At 38.6% G+C, this 19568-nt stretch overlaps 1 protein-coding gene across 1 annotated transcript in view; it reads left to right on the forward strand.

Moving 5' to 3' along the window:
* Window positions 1-19568, forward strand: part of TENT4B (terminal nucleotidyltransferase 4B) — a 45405-nt gene that overhangs the window by 20608 nt on the left and 5229 nt on the right. The window contains exons 2-9 of the mRNA XM_068956040.1: window positions 1894-2017; window positions 7800-7846; window positions 10774-10894; window positions 11884-11991; window positions 15280-15408; window positions 16642-16855; window positions 17728-17854; window positions 17940-18043. Of these exons, the coding sequence (XP_068812141.1) occupies window positions 1894-2017; window positions 7800-7846; window positions 10774-10894; window positions 11884-11991; window positions 15280-15408; window positions 16642-16855; window positions 17728-17854; window positions 17940-18043 (974 nt within the window). The remainder of the gene's footprint in view (window positions 1-1893; window positions 2018-7799; window positions 7847-10773; window positions 10895-11883; window positions 11992-15279; window positions 15409-16641; window positions 16856-17727; window positions 17855-17939; window positions 18044-19568) is intronic.

Here is a 19568-nt window from a genome sequence, read left to right on the forward strand (position 1 = left end):
TGAAGAACAGGAGATCACTGAAAAGCCAGAAGTTAAGAAGTTGATGCCTGTATAAAGGATGGTAGTAGTATTTTGGAATGTATATGTTAACCCCAAGTTGTAAACTTTAAAGATGAGCAAGAAAGCAGCAGTAGGAGGAGGTAAGACATTTCCTACAACATACAGATAAATGCTGAAACGGCTTAAAGGGCATTTATCTGTATGAATACTACAGCTGCATTGTGGAAGACATCCTTTGACATACCTGAGAACAGTGTGTGTGTGAACACAGTTTGTGCCGGCGTACGGCAGTGGCGCGGAGGGATGGGAGGAAAGGGGTCGTTTTGCATTTTTGGGTGCGTGTAGAGAGGTATTTTTGTTTGTGTTTTTTGGCTTCTTTTTTAAGCCTTTGAGGATCCCTCTCTAAACGTCAGAGGAGGAAAAGGTTCTCTAAGGGTTGATTTTAGCACAGCTAGATGGGCATCTGCCCGGCCCTGCCCGTGGAGGGACCCCTCCGAGGCACTGCTCTCTTTGCAGCAGCTGCCCAGAGCCAGCAGGCACTGCCGCCTCCGGCTGGGCGGCTTTTATCCCTGTTCCCCTAAAGCAGGGGGTGGGGGATTGAATTCCAATAAATGCTCAGTTATAGGTCATGTAAATATTTTATTCTTCAGTCCCTTAGGGAAGGAAGTTTGTTGTTCATAACGCTGCGGTACTGACGAACATAATGCAGATGGCTTGAGCTCTGTCTGCTCTCTTGTTAAACATAACTTTCAGATATTTTAATGTGTTTTGATACCTGTGTACGGCTTCCAGTTATTAGCAGCTAATTTAAATAAATGTCTGTGCAATGGGAAAGTATTAGATTGCACATCTCATCTAAGGATTTACTCTTAATAAATTGCTCTCTTTTGATGGTTCCTTGGAGCTTTAAGGCAAGATATGTTTGTACTTGTTAACTGAAAACAATACCTTTTTGTTGAAAATAACTACCTATTACTGTAATGATCATTGCAAAAAAAAAAAAAAAAAAATTAGCTACTCTGTGCCAGAGTTCCACTTAATTTTGCAGGAATTAAAGGATTGAATCTGAATTTGTTTTTTTTTTTTTAATAGTTAAGATGATGATGTGTTTATGATATTACAGAAGCATAGAGATTTGTGGCAGTATATGAGGATGTTTTTACTTAAACTATAATCATAGGCAATCCAAACATAGCTTACTGACTCTGAGAAGCACATATGATATGGTAAACTCACATCTCTCAAATGTACTGATCAACTGTCTGTCAATCACATATTCTTTTAAGCCACTGCCGTTTATGTATTATGTATTTTCTTGTTACAGGGAGAGGATGCGTATTTAGTTTATGTTGTCTCTAAAACAATGAAAGAAGCAGTTCTAGCTCTAGTACTGGCACAATTACTAACGCCTTTTTCAAAAGCCTGATAACTGAACGTAGAGCGACGCCTGAAACTACCTAACTGATGCCAAAGGGCTGACTAAAGTGTTGGCTGAAAACCTTCTGTTTAAACTTGTCACTAATGTGTACTTTGAGCTTACAGCTACGTTCGTGGTAGAAGATTGAAACACTTATGTACAATGCTGACATTAATATATATTGTGTGACTTATGCTGTGAATTGAAGTTACTTGGATTTGGTTTTGCTTCCCCGTTTTTTTAGCAAATGCAGTAGAGTATTGAACTATGACACAATTTAGCATAAACTAATCTGAAATTAAACCTTACTAAGTGCGAATCTGGATTTTTTTTTTTTTTAATTGCATGCTACTCTTAAACTGTCCCTTAACTGAATAATTAACTAGGAGCCTAAAAAGGGTGTTTGACACAATAGCTCCTATTTCATTGTCTGTATGATTTTTTCCCCTCCTGATTATTATTTTTTTTTTTCTTAGTCTCCATGAAGAAATCATTGACTTTTATAAGTATATGTCTCCCAGACCTGAAGAAGAGAGAATGCGGATGGAAGTGGTGAACAGGATAGAAAATGTTATAAAAGAGCTCTGGCCTAATGCAGATGTGAGTAGGATACTGTTCTAGCTGTTAAAATATAAAACCAACGTTCTGTACTGTTTTGTTTGTGAACACTGAATAATGAAAATACTGCTTATTCTTCCACATTCCAAAAAAATAGCATTCTGGTCAAATGAGTGAGGTGATCTTTATTTCTAGAATAATATAGCTCAGTACTTCATATCACACCTGGGAACAAAGACAGGCTAGACCTACTGTAGCCAAAGAAGGGGCGTAAGATATGGCAATGTTTGGTTTCATTAATATTTATTTATTTGTTAAGGTTGATGGGAAATCATCAGGCATGACCGTGGAAGGAAACTCATGGGCTGACTGCAAATGATTGTAGCAGGACTTCTAGTCCAGAGACCTACAGATAATCTTCGATAAGTCAATTAAGATAGAATGCCGTTGTTGCCATGCTGTGTAGACCCTACTATTTTTAAAGGGCAAATATATGAAACACCTTAAAAATTTAAAGGAATCCGTTTTTGTACATGAAGAAAGTCGTCTCAAGATTTCTTTTCTGCACTTAACGTCACTGATGCCCCTTCTCCACATAAGACAGGTTTTTGCTAGGGCTTTGGTTAGTCAAAACGAAGTTTCTCCTGAGCAGAACTATGCTTTTTCAAATATAGCTTTGATTAAAGGAGAGCTAGAGAAGTTACGTTAAAACTCAGGCTCTCATCTTTTAATTCTTCCTATTCAAATATATTGAATTCTAGTTTAATTGTGTCTACAAAAATGGTATTCATTTCCAGAATACAGATCTGTAGCCCTAATCATCTATATATAGATAACAGTAGCTGAAAATAAGGCTCTGTTAACCAAAACAACAAACCAAGTTTGAACAGCTAACTTTATAGTATCAGAAATGATCTTTGACCCTGTCATAGTAAAAGATAGTGTCTTGGCATGGGTGACTTTAATCCACTATTCATTTCAGATCTTCTCCATCTGTTTTTTGGGAACATGTTTTAGGAAATTGGCAGAATATGGCTACTGGAATTCTCTATAAGCCATATGTATCAAGTTGTTGTGGATGAAGTATTAATGATTTATAAAATAAATAGGAAGGAGCACACTCCACTCAGACCTCTTTGTATAGTTATAAAGGATAGGTACAGTCAATACAACACTTACCTGGTCATTTCCTCTTTGAGGGAAAGTAATAACCTTTCTAAGCGGACTGTGTCAGAGACTTTAAGGTATTTCAGAGGAATTGTATAGCTCTCCCTCTGACCCAAGGTAAGTGTTATAGACTCTGCCTAAGAGCAGGAACAGCAAGTTGCCAGTGTAACAGGAGATAATATAGGAAACAGTGCAAGCATGAAGCAGTCCTTAATGTGATGTACCCTGCCAAAGTCTCGTAGTAGGTGTAGTAGGTGATTTCATCAAAATAACTGATTGCTTCAGCCTAGATAGGGTATCAGTGTTTCGTAGACACGTTAACGTGCTATGGACTTAGTGTAATGGGGGAATGAACTTACTGCTATGAGATCTTTTTCTGTTACTATTAACACCCTGAATGGGACACAAGGACTTAGGCTTTCTGAGATGCATATATTCCAACTATTTGTAGTACGCAACCTGGAAGTACTAGGCTTTTAAATATTGGTCTTTTATTTATTAAATCTCCCCCTCCAAGTCTTTGGGCCTCTGAGAAAATACTCTTTATGTAACTTACTAAAGTTGTTTTTCTATAGCCATAATCTTTATAAGAAGAGGAAGCAAATTACAAGCCCTTATCTTTTAATTCTTGTCATTATAATACATATTATTTTATTTCCTAGCCCAAGTGTCTATAAAAATACCAAAATACTTCATTACCAAATCCAGTCATCATCCTGTCAGGATAGCATCTGCATAACCACACTGGAGAGATGCAGCCTGGATAGGCGGACTACAAAGTGGGTTAAAACCTGGCTCGTCTGCTGGGCTCAAAGCTAGCGCTCAGTACTTGTAACCAGCTGCCAATGAGACTTTCAAGTAGCGTTCCTCAGGGGTCAGTCCTCAGGCTAACGCTGTTTAGCATCTTCCTTAGCAACCTGGATGGTAAGGCAGAACGCTACCTTGCCAAGTTTATGAAGGATACCAGACTGGAGAGAGCAGTTAACGTGGTGGAGTGTTGGGCCACCACTCGGAGAGGCTTGGCAACCTGGAGGAACGAGCTGATAGAAACCTCATGAAGCTCAGCGAAGGGAAACGAAGTCTTGCACTTGAGATTGCATAGTCCCAAGTGACAGTGTAGGCTGGAGAATGAATGATGGAGGAGCAGCTTCCCAGGGAAGGCCCTAGGGGTCCTGGTGGACAAGTCGAACGTGATTCAGCAGTCACAGCGATGAGGGCTAGCCACATAGTGACAGTTGACCACTAGGCTTAGCTGCAGCATCACTTAGAAGATGTACCAAAAGTGCAGCTGAAAGTTGAGGTTTCACTTTTCAATTAGTGCCAATTAAAACTGCCATCACCCTCTTTCTTCACTGTTCTTGAAAAGGTGGAGAGCAAGAGCATTCCAGTTTTTTTTTCTCGAGTCAGTAGCGGCTCTTCTGAGCCTAACTGTGTTTTGTGGGTTGTTATGAAGTGTAGAGGAAGAATTCTCCACCTGTATGTCCTTCTGCTTTCTGGAGGCTAGAAGGCAATTGAACAGTGATGACGGTATGTCAGGTTATAACCTGGGAGTTACTGAAATGCCATTTTTCTAATACTTATTTTACAGACCTATTTGAGAATCTGAACTGCTGAATTCCACTGTGTTCAACTTTGACAATCTTTTGTTGTAATCTGGCAGTCTTTTGAGTTAATCACTAACCTTTTGGAAATCAGTGTTGGTTTAGCTACTTTTAAGATTTAAGTTTTGAGTATGTGCTCTGAGAAGGTGGAGTGGTATTTGGTCCAATGTCCTTAGCTTTAGCTGTAGTGCACAGTCATAAGTTAATGTTTAAGCTGTTCATTTTGAGTCACAGATGCAGCAAATCCAGTTAAAATAAACTTTGAAATTAATCATACACGTTTATTTCAGTTTCTCACAAAAGCACTCAAGTTTAAGAGATACTCATGCTATAAAAATCAAATGCCGAGAAAAGTAAATCAGGCTTGATGAACCGAACTGAATTGTGTGCAGTGTGTGTGTGTGTGTGTGTGTTTACACATACATGTTTTTTCCTCGTTCCACTTAGGAAAAGGCTGAAAAAGCAGATGGAGAGGGGTAAAACTAGGTATCCTAAATTGTTACTTTATTTATAGAAGTTAGCAATTGTGTAATTGTGTCGTTTGCTCCCTTACTCAAGGGAATGTGCTTAGAAGGAAACATTCCTAGTAAGTGAGAACTGTTCTTGGCATCAGCAAACAAGGCTCTGACCATAGGAAAGGCTTTAATTACACTTAAACTGAACAACCTAGAATGTTAAATGACAACATTTTAAGTCAAAGATTTTTGAGTAGTTTAATATTAAAATTTGTATTGAACATACAGGTAGCTGCACAGCGGAACATAGGTTACGTTTGTCATAATGTCCTTAGCTTTGTGTCTGAATGTTGCATGGCCACATAGACCTGAAGAGAGGTGATATTGCATGACTTGTGCTCTTCAGTTATGAAAATACAATGGTTGGAAGTAGTAAAAGAAGCGGAAAGGTTAACTCTAGCTTGACAGACTTTAGAAAATTCAGTGTTTCAACTTAATCATGTAAAGGAAAGAGGAATTTAAATTGGCTATGGGTAGGTTTTGGTTTTGATCGGGGGGGATTTTGGTAGCAAGGACTTTGCAAGCTTGCGTGGGTTTTCAAGATCTATTGTGCATAGTGAGGACATATTTGGACACATGCCATAATTAAAGCTCCTTCAGGAACTTCAGACTTCATCATGAACAGGTTTGCAAAAATGTAGGATAAGTACTAATTAAAACACACAGCAACAGAGGTAGTCCATTACAGTATTGTGAAGGATTAAGTTTTCCTATGAATGCAAACGTATATCTTGATCTACATAAACTGAAAATATAATCAGCAGTGTTTAGCACGTTGCAAAAACTAATGCTCACATTTCTCATGATGAAATAGTATCCTGTACTGTATACTTTAAAGATGTAAATAGCTACAGAGCTACAGCAGTCTTAAGTCCTGTTCAGATAATAAATCAAAATCTTTAAAATTTCCATTCTATTTTCCTCACTCTTCCATCTCTCCAGATTTGATGAGAGAGGGATTGAAGAGTGGGTGTGGGTTTCTTTTATAATAATTCAGTATTTCTCATACTCCAGTTTATTGTACAATAGCAGATGTTGTCTCATTCCTTTCAGAAAAGGTCATATATATTGTATCAGTAAGTTTATGAATGCTTTCAGGCCTGTTTATTCAATAAAGGCTCTTTTTGCGGTTCAGCTGAACACTATTTTTGATAATGTGAAAGCGTATTTGGATTTCTCAGAATCCTAGGATAGTGTTTGTTTTTATTGGTGCAGAAGCACTTTTAAGACATTTTTGGTGGTGAAATAAATCATGATTTGGCTGAACCAAAAAGAGTTTGACTGACAGAGGAGATTTTTATTATTATTGTGGGTTAAAACGGTCATTGTTGTTATTACATTCTTAGTTCTGTGGTACTTTTATACTTTTGTCGAGATACAGTAAAATATTGGTACTAGTCCTTTGGCATCTCTTGCAGTCTTTTTTAGTGTGAGAAGCTATGAACTTTTGAAAACAAATGTACTGCGAGTGTGTACTTTTTGTTGGAGTGTGTGAAATGATGTAAAATAACCAAGAGGGAGCACTTGTGCTGCTGCTTAGAATCTATATTAAACTATCTAGACACTTATTTGCAAAACAGCTTAATTTTTCCCCTTCCTTCTTTTCCTGTCCCCAAAGGGAAAGGTATAAGAAGTGGGTCACTTGACACTTATATCAGTGGAAACTGAGGTAGAGTATGAGACTGATTAAAGCAGAGTACATACCTCTGTAAGGTGGCTCCAGGAAACACATCAGAAAACTGTCTAGCTGACAGTTAGTCCGAATGTGTAGAGATTTTTACTTTGAAGTCTCCCCAGTGCCCCTTCCAAAGTTAGTGCATGAGTCTGACCTCCCCATGAGTGTTGGCTAAGTTAATGAGAACGTGGGTTTGGACAGCTTGCAGTGGGTACTTTGTTGCTTAAACCTCTAGTGCTAGTAACAACCCAGCACAATAAACTAAACCTGTGTGATGTGAGAAGTTCTGAAACTATTGTTTTTTAGTTTAAGCAGAAATAAATTGTGCTAACTGCTGTATAATTCAGAAAAGATTGTATCTTGATTTAAAAACCTTCTTGTAAGTATAAAAATGTGCTGAAAGACATTAATCTTTATATTTAGAAAAATACGTTTAAAAACTGAAGATTCTATTTTGAGACATGAAAAGAAAAAATAAATTTAAGTAATGCTGTTTTTTATTTTCTGTCGTTCTTCAGTGTTTTAAAATCTTTTGTTTTATAGTTTTTGCTGAATTTGGTCCTGGTGAAAATTCTTATATTAAAAAGAAGGATTTGTAATAGAAAAATCAATAAAGTTATTAACGTTATTATCTATACTTGCATGGGAAATAATAAGGAAGATTCTAATGTGGTATAAAGAAACAAAGATATAAGTGCTTAGCAGAGAAGAGAACATGCACATTATGAACAGAAGCTAAGCAATACCAAAATCTACCAATGGAGGGAAGCAATAATCAACCTTTAGAAGCTACTTAGTAGAATCTGTTTGGTGACTTCTGAAGCCTGAAAAAAATATTTTTCTAATACCCTGTTCTTGTATTTCAGGTGCAGATATTTGGAAGTTTTAAAACTGGTTTATATTTGCCTACAAGGTTGGTAATTTTGCAATGTAAATTCTCTACAAGAAAAAGATGCCCTGTGGAACCTGTACCCCTGTAGTGATATATCTCCCAATATTTGTGTTGCTTATGTGTATGCTGCTTAAATTAAGAAAATGTTAAGCTATTAATACTCAGCCAAATGTATGGAAATATAGTAATTAGTACTGTTAACAATAATACAGGAGTCGTAATCATTATCATAGAGGCTTATTTTGTGTTTTGGCTTCATTAAATGACTGACCCAAAACAAGTGGTTGGCCTTAAGAAAAGCTAAATGTTATCATCTCTGCACAAGACTAAATCAAAACATTTAATACTATCTTATTAATTCTAATGTTAGCAATGAAGATAAAAATAGTATACATAGATTACATATACACCTCTGTTTTGTTCCCTTCAGTCTTCTTTTATGAAACCTGTACAATAGCCAACCTCTACTTTCAAAATCCATTACTAATTTTCATAAAGAAAGGTCATACCTGAATGATACCCAAATGTTCTGTGTAGAAATTGTAAGTACTTTTGACAGTTAAAATAGAAATAGAATGACAAGGCTTAAATGGCTGCTGAGGATAACTTCAGCCTCCTCCTATTTAAATGAGTTTAACACTTGAATTCAGTTTTGTAGGTATTCCAAAATATTCTTTGGGAACATGAGGAATTAATACCTAGTATTGACTACAAGTAAGAGGGATACTTGAGTTGTTTCATCTTCTTTTGAAAAGAAGACATCTGTCAGATGAACAAAGATTCTGTACAGATAGGTATTTATCTGAGGAGTTGCAAGAAAAGCTGAATAGCTCAGTGTTTTTCTGGAAAGTAAGGCCTGCAAATACACTTCAGTTTTTTACATGTGGCCTTCTTTACCATTTTTTGTTATTTTAAATTTGTTTGATTGAACTTTGGTTGGATGCTGATAATGCAAGAGATGTATTCTTACGTGACTGATAGCTAGAGTTCTTTACTATATATGCCTGATTTTTTTTTTTTTAACGCTAGTTTCAAAATACTTTCCTGTTGTCCATTTGGCTTCATATACTTCCTTTCCTGCTTGCAGCTGAGTTTTTGGAGGAGAGCAACTTCAGATACTTTAAAACCACATAGACATGCACAAACCCCGCCAAAACCCCCTTCCTATAGTGGTACTTCTCAACAACTTCAAAATCAACCAAAATTCACTTAGTTGTAATTCATTCAGTGTTACCTTTTAAGAAAGCTTCACTTTGCCATAATTTTCCCTCACTCTTCAGTACCTGTATAGCTAATCTATAGATTTCAAGATCTTGAATTCAGAAAGACCTACGCTGTGTTTCTAATTCTGTTGCTCTGTGTTAGAATTTGTCTAATATCCTTTTACTTAAGCTGATGTTGAAGATTTCGATGCATGGTTGTTCAGCTGCTGGATCTCTGTGTTATCTTGCAGGTAATATGTATACTCAAGGTGATAACAGAGCTGCTTTTTCTGTTCTTGGTGTGCATCAGAAAAATCTCTGCTATTGTTAGCAGTCAACATCAGCACTGGGTTTCGCACTAACTTAATTTAGGTGGATGAGGAGAGAAGTGTTCAGCACTGTTACCTGCTCTCCAAGCAGGTTTGAAGCGTAGTTTTCTGCCACTTGCTGAATGCTGCTCGTCCTTGTCAGCTCAATGGTATGCAGTTGAACTGGTGCTGGACTTGCCTGTTGCCGACACTAGTTGTCGGCAAGAGAGGTTGTGTCTAGTGAAGCTGTAGGTGCTTTGAACGCTTTGAGGTTGTTAAAGCAGTGTTATTTTTGAATTGGCACACCTGTAAAATTTACGTGAAAGGAAGTATTCCTAACTGCTGTGGATGGTTTTTTTTTCCCTAGTGTTTTTGTATCATGCAGTTTTCCATATTGCTGAAGTAGCCTCCTAGTGTAACTCCAGGGTTGTACTCTCTTCCTTGGCACTCCCTAGCCAAGCAGGGGAAATCGAGGAAAAAAAGGTCAGGGGAGCAAAGAGAATGAGCTCAGGATCCCTAAGTGAAGACAGCAAAGGCTGATTTTGGTTTGGATACCAGTCATGTTTTGAACTTGAGTTTAGGTATTGAGATAAGGTCTCGGGTCCCTTTATAGTCAAATGAGGTACGGAAGCATGGTGGGGGGAATATAGAGGGAGGGAAGTGCTCCTTTGAGGAGCTGAGTTAGTGAGTGAAGTTAATTAGATGGTTTGATCTCATTAACCGCCTGTTGTTTCCTGAAGTCAAAGTTGCCATACTTGTCCTTCATCCTTCCCTGCTCCCTGTTCTTGGCACTACACCGCAGCTGCTTGCCGTGTGCCACTTTTGGTGCTCTGATCACCCAGAAAACCAACTCTGAGCAACTATGTGGCAGGAAATCAGCCCCAGAGGGTGGCTTTTTCGGCTGATTTTGTTTTTTAGCATGGTTGGGATGTGGGGGAAGGTTTGCCAGGCCAGTATGTTGAATTGCCTTACTGTGGGTTAGACAATTACCAGACCTGGAGTAAAGGAGAAGGACAGGATCTGGGAGTGGAGGAGGGTGAACAGGACTTTCCCTTTCAGTGGCAGGTTGTTAAATCAACCTTACTGATTAATACAGCCCAAAGGTGGTAGTTCACAACAAGTTCATCTCTTGCTCTGAATCACCCTCTGGAGAAGCTGATCCCTCTCTGCTGACAGTGTGGCCTGAGGAGACTAACCTCTGACTTTGGCAACCCAGTTGATCTGTATGTATGTCTGTCCCCTACCCTTGGTAATCTGAAATATCCTGTGTATCCCTAAGCGTAAGGGTTTCCTCGCCGCCACCCCTCGCCTAAGAAAATTAAGAATAAATTGTTTAAGTTATAATCCATCAGCTTTCCTCTCGTTATGTGTGGATGTCAGTTGTCCTGAAGTGTGTCAGTCTTTTAATTCCAATATTTCTTTTTTCCTTCCATTTCAGTGATATTGACTTAGTTGTGTTTGGAAAATGGGAGACGTTACCTCTTTGGACCCTGGAAGAAGCTCTTAGAAAGCACAACGTTGCGGATGAAAACTCAGTAAAGGTTTTAGATAAAGCAACTGTAAGTTTGGGGAAAGAGTGTATTTCCTTATTCGAAGTGAAATTTGTAGTCCAGGAAAGATCTCAGTTAAACAGATGAATTTTCATAAGCAGGAACTGCTTTGCATATACACTCAAACTAGAATATTTAGTGATGTTTTTATTACAGTGAAAGTAATTGATAAAGCTCCAATGGAAGTGTTTATTCCATTAGAAAAATCTCAGATGCACAACATATGCTTGCTTTTAAGTGTGGTTATATAGGTGAATTAGATCCAACTTGTAAATTTCTGGGCTGAGCTTGTGCACAAATAAATTTTTTTTAAACTGCAAGTAAGCAGACATAATACGTTTTCGTATTGACGTCGTAAGTACAATCATGTATAAATACATAATGGTATTTCTTGCAAGATAGGATTCATTTCATAATAGCATTTGTGAAAAGGCTAATTGTTAGAGCGTGTAAGAGTGCTGGGATTGAAACAAGTCTAACTGGTGACTCTTATCAGTAGAGAGATTTAATTTGGAAACCACTGAGGCGGAGTTGTACAGAGTCACCTCAGTACTTTGCAGTTCTTGTTTAAGGATGATTTTGATAAGGAATCACTGTTAGGTTTTGCTCTCTTAAGAGTATAGTCTGTAACCGTGTATCTTTATTTCGTAAGTGTTTGTCTCCCTCTGGTGTTTGTTTTTCCACTACAGCTGTACTTCTACACCAGAAACTGATTCCAAAAAACAGTGTGAGATAAATCGCTTTGAAGCTGAAGTGTTACATTTTGTTAAACAGTATAGTAAATTGAAAATAGCTTTTATGAGCTGAAAAAATCACAGTTTATATTAGCAGATTGGCAAGGAGAGAGAGTTCTTAAATAGACAAGAGTCCTGTTTTCTTTATTTACCTTCTCTCTACAAACCCATAAAACACTTCAGCTTACTGGTGCATATCATTATTAATGAAACCAAGCGTGACTTGGAAATGTGTGTTGACTTAATCTCTCTTTCTTTTGGCAGGTACCTATTATTAAACTGACAGATTCCTTCACTGAAGTAAAAGTTGACATCAGCTTTAATGTGCAAAATGGGGTTAAAGCAGCCCAGCTCATCAAAGATTTTATCAAGGTTAGGCAAGATTTTAATAGAATTAGAGAGTTGAATATTTGTCTTAATTAGATTCTCTGTTTTACTTAGACTGCATCCTCGCTACCGATACACATTCACTCTGCTCTGTTATTTTTTGCCATACTATTTTATGAAGTTCTTGGGTTTTAGATATGTTGCCCTAAGGAGCACGAAGACAGTAAAATACATGGCGAGGGTACATGCAGAGAAGATCAATGATACAATAACAATGGAAAAAATGCACTAACATCAGTCTTGAATGTTATGCTCTTATAGCTGAGGTTCCTTGAACCTAAAGTTAGTAATACCATACACTGGTACAAAAAGTAGGAATAATCTTGTTCTAGTTTGAATACTGTTTCAGCATACAAATGCCAATTAACTAAACTAAGTTAGATTTAGTAATATGTTGCCCAGAGAGCCACCCATAGGTGTAGCATAGAGGCTATTGTAGCTATTTGTTTCATACATAGGCTCATTTTGGTAGGATTAATGTGTTTTTGTATTTAAAGTTTTGAAGCATCTTTATACTCTCTTCCTTGCCTTCCCCCATTCAGTGCATTGGGCGTATATGGTAAATGTCTTATAAAGCCAAAAGAAAGTTTTACTTGGATCTGCACGTTCTGTGTTGATACATGAAGTGCAGTTCAGTCTCATTTAAGTGTTTGGGTATTACTTCTCTGCTTTATTTTGTTTTTTGAACCAAACTAATACAGAGCGGGAGAGTCAAAAGTATTTCTGTAGTTAGACAAGTAAAACTCCTTCAGCAGACTCCATAAATCTCTTGAGTAAAGCAAGCACTTTCACTCGTAAGGCCTAGAAGTAAGGTACGTCTGCTTTGGTAATGTTAATGTATTGCAAGTTATCCTCAACATTATTTGGGAGTTTCAGTTGCTGATGAGCTGGATGTATAGCTTTCAGCTTCTTAATCCACAGTTCCTTTATATAGGCCTAATAGCAAGTATGGAAGTAGCTCACTCTGCTTCTACAGTGTCTATTCCTTTAATCCTTAGAACAGAGAGGGGGGGGAAAAAAAATCTTTGCACTGAAATTGTTCAGTTCCAGTAGGATTTTCTGAGTATTTGTCTTCACGGTCTCATCTGTGTGATTGTATAAGCCTTCTGCTTCGATTTGTGCTCGAGTAGCCTTCTCTAGCATCTGTGCTCCAGAGTAAAAGGGTGGAGGGGTCCAAAGACCTTTGTTTTTCTCAGCCTATATCTGAAAAACAGAATTCAGTTGTGTTGGCCAGTGGTCCTCTGTTAAATCAAGACAAGTGTTAGTTCTGCACTAGTTAGCTCACTATCGGAGAAGGAAGATGCCAAGGTTCTTTGTCGCAAGACACCTACTTGAAATGTCATAGTTAAATTCAGCGTGCACGTCCAGCGCGTTGGGGCAGCACCGTGATGGGCCGTCAGGCCATATTTGTGTTTCTGTTGTACTGTGTTTATAAACTTATTTCTAAGGATGTCCGTAAAGCCCAACGTGCTCGCCCAAAACTGTCTCTGGGCTTTTTAATTTCAAGGTAGGAAATGGTCCTCTCTTTTGAGAGTCTGAACCAAAGAAGCATTGTGTATGTTACTCAGACTTTTTAACCCTTTGGACAGGCTGTTTTGACTTTGGGCCAGGGAGGAGCAAGGGTGGGCTGCACTGCGTGGGGCGGTGAGCCACACGCAACAGCAGGGCAGGCGAGGGGCAGCGTCCTGGCCGCCAAAGGGTGCCGTCCCACGGTGCCCGGGCAAGAAGAGCAGAGCAGAGCAGGTCTGGTGAGAGCAGTTGAGGCCGGCGGCTGGCAGCCAGGCGTGGCGCGAGGAGGGCAAGGCTCAGCGGGCCAGCGTCTGCCTCGGCAGGGTACGTGGCAGCACGCAGGCAGGGCCGTGTTGTAGCACAGGCCACAGGTGAGATGAAAAGCAGCTCCCATGCAGTGTGAGGAGGCCCTGGTGAGGCTCCTCATGTGGCAGCTATTTTTCATGCAGCTGTTTTCCCGGCAGCCCAGGCCAAGGCCACGCAGGTGGGCCACATCAGAGCCAGCCTTGGGTACAGGCGGCGGAAGTGGTGCGTGGCAGGGAAGAGGCTGCGCTCAGCACTGACATGGCGCGGCGAATGGATACCCTATTATGGAAGGTAATTTATTTAACTTGGAGGAAATTTGACATAATACTTGTCAAGTGACTTCCTTGGTATGCCTGGGAATGTCTCTGTATAAAACATGTACAGGGCGTTCTCTTAGGCCTTGTTTTGTCCCGCTTAACTTTAAATACCAAACAGAGATGTCTTGTTCAGCATTACCTTTAGAAAGGTTTATTTCTCTTCATCTGATTATTCAGGAAGTCTGAGGCAGCTGAAGCCTTAATTAAGGGTTTACAGACACCTGAGGAGAATCCTGTCTCCAGATTTTGGTATATTCTTATATTCAGCCTTTTAAGTTCTGACTAGAAGGTCTCAACAGTTTAAAAAGGTAATCTTGGGATCTTTGGGTAAGTAGGGCTTCTGCCAGCTACCTTCTACTTGCTGTAGGACTCGGCTAAGTTCTTGGAGAAATTCTTCTTCTCCCTTTGATCTTTTGTAATCGTGGGGGCTATGATTCACATCTCCTCTCCCATGCTGCAGAACTTCTTTAGCTCTGTGTTGATTAAAGGAGTGATGTTGCTGGGCCTCCTGCCGCCCCCCTCCTGTGAGGAGGGGGTGCAGAGGCAGGCGTAGCCCCGGCACCCACTGCTGTCAAAACATTTCCCGTTCTCTGCCTGTGCGGGCCTACGCACACCTCTTGGGGGAGCCCAGGGGGACAAACGTATTGAAGGAGCAGATAGCGTGCGGTAAGTAGTGGCTCTTCGGAAAGTATTTTCTGGGCGTAGTCGTTTGGAAGGACAGACCTGAACGCTAGACACCTCAGGTACGATTACTTGCAGGAAAATGTCTCAGTGCGTTTTGGGATATCACCTTGGTTGTAGCAGGAAGTTTTTTTAATAGTCTTGGGTATCTGCATAGTTTTCCCTTCATTTTTACTGTATGAGAACAGCAAACATATTTATGTATTCATATAAAATCACCTTCGTTTTAGGAACTGAATTGGTAACTTTTTCCATTGTTAATACCTGTCACCACAGTTGAAGAGGTCTTGATCACTGGCAAAGCACTTTGCTTCTCCTCTGTTATTAAAAATAATAAGTTAGAATTATACTTAGTTTTGAGACTTGCTGACAGCCGGCTTCAGTATGATTTTTAGCATCAGTTGTGTATATTCACCACAGTATCCTAACACCTCCCTTTTTTTTTTTTTTTCTTTTTCAGAAATATCCTGTATTACCATATCTAGTTTTAGTATTGAAACAGTTCCTGTTGCAGAGGGACCTTAATGAAGTGTTCACAGGTGGAATTGGTTCTTATAGTCTTTTTTTAATGGCTGTCAGTTTCCTTCAGGTAAGCTAAATGAAATTTATTGATGTCATTGATGGTGAAGACCACTATATTAAGAGTGAATTTAAATTTAACCAATTTAAATCAATCTTTAAATTTATTTTATCCTGTTTGTGGTTTTTCACCCTCTTTTCATTAAAACACACCCACACCCACACCCTGTCTGTTCTCTATTCTTTCTCCCATTTTTTGGTACTAAGCGAGTTGTTGTGAACATCACTTGGTTTGTCAGATCAGGTATATGCGTCGTTGCTGATAAAATAGCTCAACTATTGTGTAATTTCATTAGAACAAGGTGCATAGGTTAGTGTTAGATGCAGCTGTCCCCTATAATGCTTGTTTTTCCAGGTCATACATACTGTATGTGCTTTAATGAGTGTGGTAGAATTGTGGTTGGTTAGGTGTTTAAGCTAATGTCAAATAAACATTGTATGTAAATCTAAGAGAATAAAATGCATGGGGTAAATCTGTATTGTGTTGGGGGGATTACAAAAATGTGAAATAGTTGATCATTTTCTGGCTTTATGAACACTTTTTCTTGTACTAAATTTCATTGCGTAACTGTGTGTATGAATGTACCTACTTTTCTAATATATAGTATTTTCAAGTTGAAGCTCTGAAGTGGAGCTCAATGTATGCTGAGTGCTATTTCATTTGACTGCTGAGTTAAAAAACAAACAAATACAGCGCACGCATCTTTTTGTAAGAAAATCTCCCAACTCAGTTTTTTTCTTATTGTGACTAATGGTATTTTCATTTGCAAAAACTAATCTCATATCCAGGCAAGTCTTATATCAACTACAGACCAGTTCATCCTCTCTCAGGCTGCATAGTTAACGGTAGAGGGGATCCTTTAGATAGTTGCATATGTTAAAATCCTGTTTTTATTACAAACCCAGGTTTGTGAAGTTCAAATTGATTCTCATCTTTGCTTTTTTATGCAAACCCTGTGATTAGCACTGGAAGTTCACTTACTCATCTTAAAGTTCTAAATATGAAAATATTGATACTTGCCTGCCATATTGTTAGAAGACAATTGGTTTTTAAAAGTTCTGCATCATTAAAAGAAGGCACTATCAGAACTGTTTTATTAAGGAAAATTACTATTTTAGATGTGTTAGCTGTGAAATAGCAAAGAATATAAAAATAAACAGAAAAGGATTTAGAGGCACTTGAAATTTGGAGTCTTGCGAAAATGATTTCTTTTTTTCTTTTTCCCCCCCCTCCTCTTAATAGCTGCATCCCAGGGAAGATGCCTGCATGCCCAATGCCAACTACGGTGTTCTTTTAATAGAGTTTTTTGAATTGTATGGACGTCACTTCAATTATTTGAAGACTGGAATCCGAATAAAGGATGGTGGCTCTTATGTTGCCAAGGATGAAGTACAAAAAAGCATGCTGGATGGCTACAGACCATCAATGCTGTATATCGAGGATCCGTTACAGCCAGGTATCCCCATGAGCCAAGGTTTAACATACCGACTAAGTAAAAAGTTATAGAAATGCATAGTCCAATGGAGTTAAACCACAGAATAACTTAGAATGAACCCCCCCAAACAAAACAGAAACACCTCATTACTCTATATGAGCACAACACGCTCTCCGAAGGAAATGCCTTCCTTTGAGATGCGTTCCTAGCAGCAGTTACGATGCCATCCGAGCGCGTGCCTGTACCGCAGTCAGGAGGCGGGATGTGGGAAGGCATACTGAAAACTTCAGTGTCTACTCTGAGAACAGCAATAAGGATGCAGTAGAATGGGCTCGATGTACGTGTATATACGCGTGATCCCTTTCACAGTTTTGCCTGCCTGCATCACCTTTGCACCTTAGGATACATGTGTACTCTAATGCCTGCTGTCCTGCTTAATTTTTTAAGGTCACATAAGTGATTTCATTCTATATTACTGCATTTATGTTCTGTTAAGGTTGAATATTGAAATAAGTGGATGGCTTCTAAAATGGTGCATAACAGTGCTGTTCTTGGGGGAAAAAAAGAGTTAACTGATAACATTTCTGATGTGAAAATGTCATCCAGAATAGTAGTTTTATTTGCAATATACACAGTACATGCTTTTTTTCTTCATATATTGCACTTTTACCTGGAGAATTACTGTCTTGGACTTCTGTACGTGTAAATATCGTTAGGTCTTCTAAGCTCTTTCATATAGTTATGCTTCATTAATCTTTTTGTATCCTACAAGACATGACTGTAGTGATTTGGGATTTAAGAGCAATTAAAAAATATATATATATGTAACTATCCCCTGTCTGAAAGTAACCATGGTTTCAGTTGTATATGTCTGACTGTATTCTTATTTTAAGGTAATGATGTTGGGAGGAGTTCATACGGTGCCATGCAAGTGAAGCAGGCTTTTGATTATGCCTACGTTGTTTTGAGCCACGCAGTTTCCCCAATAGCTAAATATTATCCTAACAACGAAACTGAAAGGTAAACTTTATAAGTCTAAATTCAGACATTCATTGCGCATATTTGTGTGTACTTAAAGCTAATTTTTGTTTGTTTTGGTTTACAGTATATTAGGTAGAATAATTAGAGTGACACAAGAAGTGGCCACATACAGAGACTGGATATCAAAGCAGTGGGGAATGCAAAGTAGGACTGAGTCTTCGTGTAATGGTAAGATTTGACTAAGCATGGCAGCACAATGGGAAACTTTGTGCATATTTGAACTATGTAGTTTTTTTTTTTTTTACTTTAGTTGCTTTTGACCCACATAAGTCAGTGCATGCATTTTAATATGTATTAACTTTACCTTTTTTGTTAATTGATGAAGTGATGTACTTTTTCTTATGGGTCTTCATCCAGAACAATTTAGAGTCGTACAAGAACGAAAAGACTGTACCACAGCATCTTTATTTTACTGTGATAGATTTGCTCAGCGTACGGGTCTTTAAAGGAGTTCTAGCTTACGATAGGAAGCTTTTAAAAAACTTTTGAGTTAGGTTACACACACAGTTACTGTCACTCTTCTTTTGCCCTTAAATTGTGGACAAAGTTTTAAAAAAAAAAATTAATAGGGATAACAATTGAAAACTAGATCCTACCCCTTCACTGGTCTTTTATTCTTCATTTTTAAGTTAACCGTGTTTTCTGTCTAGGGAAACGATATTTAAAACACGTTTCTTCTGACCCCACTAGCCAGTTGCCACCCTGTTTTGTGCAGGTGTATGTGCTGTCTGGAAGTTATCAATTAATTTTATACTCTTACCAGAGATTAATCAGTGAAGGTGATATGGTGATTCCCGCTGTTTATGCTAGGCTGGGTGTTTGCCTGTTTGTTTTTAAAGCACTTAGCAAGTAAGTCGCTTTCCACGCGCTCCCAGTAAATGGGATGTGCTTGTGGACTATTTTTGTTTTATTAACCTGTGGACTTTTGTGGTGGCCACCTGGTAATGGCAGTCAGCCGCAGTTCAGTCCTGCAAGCGGCCCAGTAATACTTAGCTGCCTGATACAATGTATGTATTAAACTCTGTATACAAATGTAGCTAATGGGGTACCTAATATATATGATATAAATTTATCAGAAAGCCAGTTCACTACAAATTAGTCACGCCTTCTATAGCTGATCTTGCTTGATGTTTGCTTTCTAATATGTCCAAAAAAAGTACAGTCTTTTACATGGGTACCAGTTTCTGGGTAAAAAAAAGGAGAGTTAACTCCTAGATGTTAGATGTCTTGTGAGATAGAACAGGGTTATAAAAATAACCATATTAGAAATGTAATGGTAATAGTTACAGCAGTCACCTTCCAGATGTAGTTTAGATTTAAATTCTGATTCTTTTTATTACTTTTATTTTCTTAAGGTAACAGTCCCTGAGATATAAAAGTTCTGTATCTAGTGTTTTCAGTTTAGGGTGTCATGCAAAGTAACCAGACTATCTGGGGTTCTTGTGACCCCAGCAGCTCCAGCAGAACACTGGGAGCTGTTGAACACTGAACACATAGCAACGGTATTGAAACCTACATAGTTGAGTGCTGTTGAAGCATGTCATGAAACAGTCTTACACAGCACGTCTCAGCAATGTTACTGCTTTTCTCCATGCCTTCGCTCTTTAACTTCCATCTTGAACTTTGTGTAATGCAGGGTAATTTTCAGTGTACGAGGGACCCTGCTGTGAAAAGACCATCCCCTCTCCAACGT

This window comes from Struthio camelus, chromosome 10, assembly GCF_040807025.1.
Source record: "Struthio camelus isolate bStrCam1 chromosome 10, bStrCam1.hap1, whole genome shotgun sequence".
NCBI lineage: Eukaryota > Metazoa > Chordata > Aves > Struthioniformes > Struthionidae > Struthio > Struthio camelus.